The sequence below is a fragment of the Nicotiana tomentosiformis genome, chromosome 5 (assembly GCF_000390325.3).
Source record: "Nicotiana tomentosiformis chromosome 5, ASM39032v3, whole genome shotgun sequence".
Classification (NCBI taxonomy): domain Eukaryota; kingdom Viridiplantae; phylum Streptophyta; class Magnoliopsida; order Solanales; family Solanaceae; genus Nicotiana; species Nicotiana tomentosiformis.
Window position 1 is genome coordinate 68,471,524 of NC_090816.1, and position 7,143 is coordinate 68,478,666.

The window sequence follows — 7,143 nt, forward strand, 5'->3', positions numbered from 1 at the left end:
AAGAGGCCAACACGAGTGGACTACAAAACAGTCCACTACAAGTGGAATAAATCGTACTCACGGCTTCCGATCACCGTCCCATGAGTTCTAACTATTAGGAAATGAATTTATCAACCTTCCTTGAGATTTAAGAGCTTAAATACAACAAGTAGGCATTTTATTAAATATGAATTACCTTCCAAAACTTAAACTATAAAGAGAAAGAGAGATGGTATAATGATACTTACGTCGTAGGGATCGTTCTAATGTTATCACTTCTTGATTTCGTACCCGAGATGTTAATCCTTTTTGAAACCCTTGTAGAAAGCTTAAGGGTAAGTTTATAGGTCTTATTTGATCGTGTTCTCTATAAAAATGAAGAAAAAGACAACATAAGGCATATATATATCCACTTTTGAAAAGTTAAAGAGGTGCTTGCTTGGCACCCTAGCATTGTCCCTTCTTCAGACACTTATTTCTTTTTATCCGGATGTCATATGAATGAACAGTTAATAGTGTTGGAAACTATATTCCAAGACCTTAAATTTTGTATATAATATTTCCCAAAAATACCTCATATAACACACGAAATGTATTGCTCAAAAAGCTTCATTAAAAGGCAAATCCTTACTCGATTTTTCCACAACTTAAATTCGATTTTTCCCCAACTTTATATTTTATATCCAAACATCATATATAGTCATATTATGACTTTAAACTCATTTAAATCATGATTAACAAGTCTCATATTCATTTTACGTCAACTTGGGACGCACAGGATGTAACAATCTTCCCCTCTTAGAAATATTCGTCCTCTAATGTTAAACTCCCAAAGATCTATAGAAATTTTGGTAGAGTCTTATCTGTAACGGTACTACTACCAACCTATCACGCAGCAACCCAACAATATTATAGTAACAATCATCAATAATACCAATGGCCTCACATGACCAATGATAGTAACAAATATAAGAATACAGTATCATATACGCACCTAAAGGCTGTGATGTCTCAATCTACTCCTCCTCCGGAAGCGAAAACAAGTGAGGATACCTAGACTTCATGTATTCTTCAGCTTCCCAAGTCATCTCCTCCACATTCTTGTTTCTCCAAATTACTTTAACCGAAGCTACGCCCTTAGTTCTCAATATCCGAACTTGTCTATCTAGTATAGCAATGGGAGCTTCCTCATATGATAGATACTCTGTGACCTGAACATCGTCAACTGGAACAACTCTAGATGGATCTCCGATACACTGATGGAGCATAGACACATGAAAGACTGGATGTATAGACTCCAAGTTGGAAGGCAAGTCTAACTCATATGTTACCTGGCCTACTCTGCGTATGATCTTATAAGGTCCAATGTACCGAGGGCTAAGCTTTCCTTTCTTACTGAATCTCATAACGCCTTTCATCGATGATACCTTTAGGAATAACCGGTCGTCTACCTGAAACTCCAAGTCTCGCCATCGATTATCTGCATATGACTTTTAATGACCTTGAGCTACTAATAGACTTTCATGTATAAGCTTAATCTTCTCAACTGCCTGTTGTACCAACTCTGGTCCTACTAACTTAGTTTCCCCAACATCAAACCATGCGATAGGTGACCTACTCTTTCGTCCGTAAAGATCTTCGTATGGAGCCATCTGAATGCTAGAATGATAGCTATTATTATATGCAAACTCAATAAGCAAAAGATGATCATCCCAGATACCCCTAAAGTCTATCGCACAAGCCTGTAACATATCCTCAAGTGTCTGAATAGTATGCTCAGCCTGACCATCTGCCTGGGGATGAAATGCAATACTAAGACTTACCTGAGTCCCAAATCCTTTTTGGAGGGTCCTCCAGAAATTAGCTGTAAATTGAGCACCTTTATCTGAGATAATAGATATAGGGACACCATGAAGTTGTATTATCTCCTTAATGTAAAGCTTTTCATAATCCTCTACTGAATACGTAGTCCTGACAGGTAGAAAATGGGCTGATTTTGTAAGTCTATCAACAATCACCCATATAGAATCGAAATTATGCTGGGTATGAGGTAAGCCTATGATCAAATCCATATTAATTACTTCCAAGTCGGAATCTCTATAGCCTACAATAATCCACCGGGTTTTTGATGCTCAATCTTAACGTGCTGATAATTAGGGCACTAAGCAACAAACTCTGCTATATCCTTCTTCATTTCGTCCCACCAGTATATTTCCCTGATATCATGATATATCTTCGTCGCTCATGGATGAACAGAATAACGAGAATAGTGAGTTTCTCCCATAACCTGCCGGCGAAGCCATGCCACATTAGGAACACATAATCGACCTCGATATCGGAGGACTCCATCTCCTGTAATCTCAAATGGTATCTTCTTCATTTGAGGGGAAGTATCTCTATAATGAGCTAGCATAGGATCCTCATACTGTCGTTCCTTCACTTCAGTTACTAAAGAGAATGTTGTCGTATCCTGAATAGCAACTCTGGTATCACCTGAATCTAGAAATCGAACTCCAAGACTAGCTAGCTGATGAATATCATGGGCTATCTCACTCTTATCTAGCTATAAATATTATAGGCTACCCATAGATCTACGGCTGAGGGCATCGGCTACTACATTCACCTTCCCTGGATGGTATAAACTATTAGCATCATAGTCTTTCAGTAGCTCCAACCATCGCCTCTGACGTAAATTCAATTCCTTTTGCTTGAAGATATACTGAAGGCTCTTATGATCCGTATAGATATCAACATGTATGACATACAAATAGTGCCTCAATATCTTTAGTGCATGAATCATCGCGGCTAACTCTAAATCCTGGGTCGGGTATTTCTTCTCATGCTTTCTAAGTTGTCTAGAAGCATAAGTGACAACCTTACTATGCTGCATCAATACACAACCCAATCCAACACCCACAGTGTCACGATAGATAGCATAACCATCGGTTCCCTCTAGGAGTATCAGAACCTATATTGAAGTCAATATGTCCTTCAATGTTTGGAAAATCCGCTCACATGCATCAGTCCACTAAAACTTAGTTGCCTTTTGAGTCAACTTTATCAATGTTGCTGAAAGAGAAGAAAATGTAAGGACCTGTAAAAATTTTAACCAAAAACTAGGGGTTTCGTGGTGTCGAGTTAGATTCCTGCGTTATTATAGTAGAAATTCTTAGCGTCTCGCAGGCTCGCCACGGTTCGGACTTTTTGGATTGAACAATACCCTACGGACTGAGACAAAAATATTTTGCAGAAGAACGCATTTTCGCGGCCCATTATGCGGCCGCATAATCACTCGGCGGACTGCATAATGGCTGTAGAGTGAAGCAGTAAGTTTGGCAAATTTGAGGTCAGTTTTGCGGTCGATTATGCGACCGCATAATCGATATGCGGACCACATATCGGTTGCATAATTCCTCTTGGGTTTCTGCAGAGGGAGTTCTGCGGTGCATTATGCGACCGCAGAACAAGTATGCGGACCGCATACTGGTCGCATACCTGAGCCGAAAGTTTAGGCCCCTGAGGGCCATTTCTGCGGTCACTTTGCGGACCGCATAACTATTATGCGATCGCAGACCTGTGTCGGGGCACCTTTTTTTCTTAACTAAAAACCCGACCCCTATTCCGTTAAAACAACCCTTAGGTCTATTTTAAGCTCATTTTCTGATACTTCTAGAGTGAGAGAGAGAGAGGGTTCAAGAGGGAGGGCCTAATTTTCATCAATCAATCTTCAACCATCACTCAAAGCTTGGAAATACTCAAGTAGAGCACCCAATTTCTTCATCCAAAAAGGTAAGATTTCATCACCCCAGCGCTTAATTTCAAACATAGCTATAATGGGGTACTAGGGTAATACTTCATGGGTATGAGAGTGGTTCATCTTGCATTCATGTGATAAAGAGTGTGGGAAAAAATAAAATATAAAAAAAGTAAACTAGAACTATGAACATTTTTCCTAATTATGGGTTCAATTTGTATATTGCAAAAATAGATTTAGGTTGATAAGGGTTCCGGATAATTGTAGAGTCTAAAGAAGTACAATTGAGGTATGTATGACTAACTCTCTTCTTCTTAGAATCGAGCTCCTGGTATCCGAATAATTGGTGTAAGTTCCTACTTGAATATACTAGAATTGTTTGCCTTAGTGTGTTTGATTGAAAGATTCATGTTCCCTCAATGTTTTAGATGGTTACCATGTCATCATGCTATTTGAGAATGTAATTATGATTTTCCAAGCTCCTTCCCTTATGTATGAAATGCCTTATGTGATGGTACTTATCAACATGAATGATGATGTTATTTGAACAAATAAAAAGGGAAAGACTTGAATTGTAAAATGTGCCCAAGTGCCAAGAACTACTTTATAAATGAGGTTGTGTGTGCCATGTAATGAAGATGGGAAAGAAATGTGAATTGAGTGGACAATTGAAAGAGGTTATGTCTCAAGTGAGATGGCTTAGCCGATCGGGCCGAGATCAGACGCCATGCTGTACACATGGTTGCATTTGTATTGGAATTATTGAATTACATTGTGGATATGGATATGTCTCACTTGAGATGGCTTAGCCGGTCGGGCCGAGACCGGACTCCATGTAAAAACAAGGTGGCATTGTGAGTTGTGTCTTGGCACTAAAGATTATTAATCTAAAAGATGGAAAGATTGAATTGGAAACTACGTGATCCTTACTTGGTGTTTTCTTTGTATTTCTATGAAGTACTTATTGATTATTATGACTGCGTTCTCTTTGTTTCACTGTTCATTCTACTAAGATTAGTGTTTGCCTTACATACTAGTACTTTTGCTGGGGGCGCTACATATTTGAATGGATATAGGTGGTTCCATCGCAAATAGTGCCGATCGTAGATAGTGGTGATCTCTTTCTCTCCTCACAGCAGTTTTGGTGAGCCCCATTTCTCTCAGGGGTCATGTAGTCCTTCTTTGTATAAGTTTTCACATTTTGAGGTATAGCCAGGGCCTTGTTGCCGGCCTTGTCATGTTGCTCTTTTGTATCCTTAGAGGCTCCGTAGACATTTTTGTGGGTCATGTATGTATGTTGGTGCAGTCGTTGGATCGAGTTGTATTTTGGAAACTTAACTATAGGATAATGCATATAATGAAAAATGAACTAGCAATGTTTATATATTTATATAACTGATCTCTCCCCTGTTTTACAAATGGTAACGCATTCCCTTTTTGGATAATGAATAAGTCGGATAGGAAAGGTTTACTAGGCTTGCTCGACCGGGTTCACTCGGTTGAGCGCCGGTCGTTCTCCCCGAGGTTGGGGCGTGACAAACTTGGTATCAGAGCCTAAGGTTTTAAAGTGTCCTAGGATGTCTCGGAGCCGTGTCTAGTAGAGCCCTTCTTATCGGTGTGTTGTCGACTACATCTATAATTAGGGGGCTACTTGGACATTTAAGAATGATACCCTTCATTGTTGTTCTATATCGTGCGATAGAGCGTAATGTGAGGTTGTTTTCCCCTAACTCATGCATTGTTCTAACTTTCAGTAAATGGCACCTAAGAAGAGAGCGAGAATTGGCCAAGAAGCCAATGCCACACCAGGAGTGGTTGTTGATCCCTTACTTGATAATGCGGGTGAGGACAATCCCCCTACTATCACACTGCCTGATTCGTCTACTCCAGAACAAACTACCCCAGTTCCTACACCTGCGGAGGGTGCCACAATCCCTCCCGCCGATATACCTGTTCCACCTCCAGCCCCAGCTCCAGGTCTCGGTATTTCTGATGGGGATCTTAGGGGAGCTATTCAGATGCTGACTCAGTTAGTAGCTTCTCAGGCCGAGAGGTCAAATGTTGCACCCACCTTATTTAGCTCGTAAGAGGATTCTTCTAGTTCTAGGGTAAACAGGTTTCTTCAATTAGACCCTCCAGTGTTCATAGGTACTGATCTCGGGGCAGACCCTCAGGATTTCATTGATGAGATGCATAAGACTCTCCAAGTTATGCGTGCTACTGAAGTAGAGGGAGTAGAGTTGGCCTCTTATCGTCTGAAAGGGGTGGCATATTCCTGGTTTGAAATGTGGGAAGATTCCCGTGAGGAGGAGAGCCCTCCGGCGAGATGGAGTGAGTTCGCGGATGCCTTCATAGACCATTTCTTGCCTGTCGAGACTATGGCAGACCGTGCTGTGGAGTTTAAGACCCTTAAACAGGGTAGTAGGAATGTGTGGGAGTATCACATGGAGTTCGTGCTCCTGTCAAAGTATGTTGTTCATATGATGCCGACTATGGAGGCAAGAGTGCGTCGATTTGTGCAGGGCCTTAGCCCTTTGGTTATTAATGAGGCTTCCACAGCTGCTCTAAATTCTAACATGAACTATGGAAGGATGGTGGCATTTGCCCAAGCTACGGATGCTCAAAAGTTAAAGCTCAGGATGGAACGGGAAAGTAGTAGTAGGGCCCGATCAGCGGGCAACCTTGGGGACTCATTCGGAGGTTAGAGATCAGGTTCTCAGGGAGGATCATCAGGGCCATCCCAGTCTTATGCTCACTCTTCAGCTAGTGCCCTGCCATCAAGGCACGGTCAGTAGCAGGGGAGTCGCTTTAGGCTCGGTCAGGGTAGCAGGGGGTCCCACCATCAGGGCTGATCAGGAGGGAGATTCCAGCAGCAACAGAGGGCCCCATGCCCTATGTGTGGGAGGATACATTCGGGAGTCTGCTACCTAGACATGCCAGTATGTTACAGATGCGGAATGAGAGGCCATATTCAGAGGGAGTGTCGTGCATCCCGTCAGGGTACAGGCAGGGGCACAACTCAGTCATCCAGTCCTACAACTGCCACATCTTCGGCACACCCTCCAGCTCGAGGCTCTTTAGCACCTGCAGGGCGTGGTACAACTAGGGGTGTTGCACAGAGTTTGGGGGGGACCCAGCCGATTCTATGCTATGAGTGGTCGACAGAGTGCGGAGGCTTCCCTGGATGTCATCACAGGTATATTGACTGTTCAATCTAATGATGTGTATGCCCTTATTGATCCCGGATCATCTTTGTCCTATATTACTCCTTATGTTGCTATGAGCTTCGGGATAGAACTGGAATAGCTTCATGAGCCGTTCTTTGTATCTACTCCGGTTGGCGAGTCTATTATGGCCGCACGGGTTTATAGGGATTGTGTTGTTACGGTGCGTGGTCAGGATACCATGGC

General features: G+C 42.1%; 1 protein-coding gene across 1 annotated transcript; it reads right to left on the bottom strand.

Annotated features, from left to right (window-relative positions):
• Positions 1-995: 995 nt before the first annotated feature.
• LOC138892533 (uncharacterized) lies at positions 996-2,566 on the bottom strand. Its single transcript, XM_070176263.1, has 4 exons — positions 2,563-2,566; positions 2,267-2,478; positions 1,539-1,772; positions 996-1,235 (listed from the first exon to the last, which is right to left on the bottom strand). The coding sequence occupies exons 1-4, from the start codon at positions 2,564-2,566 to the stop codon at positions 996-998; spliced, it is 690 nt and encodes a 229-aa protein (XP_070032364.1).
• Positions 2,567-7,143: the final 4,577 nt, after the last annotated feature.

Bases quoted from the DNA above. Each gene is read 5' to 3' on its own strand.
- LOC138892533 (XM_070176263.1), bottom strand. The intron at 1,773-2,266 runs GTTATGGGAGAA...TTTCATCCCCAG, and splicing joins TGGCATGGCTTCGCCGGCAG to GCAGATGGTCAGGCTGAGCA. The intron at 1,236-1,538 runs GTACAACAGGCA...ATGCTCCATCAG, and splicing joins AGTTAGTAGGACCAGAGTTG to TGTATCGGAGATCCATCTAG.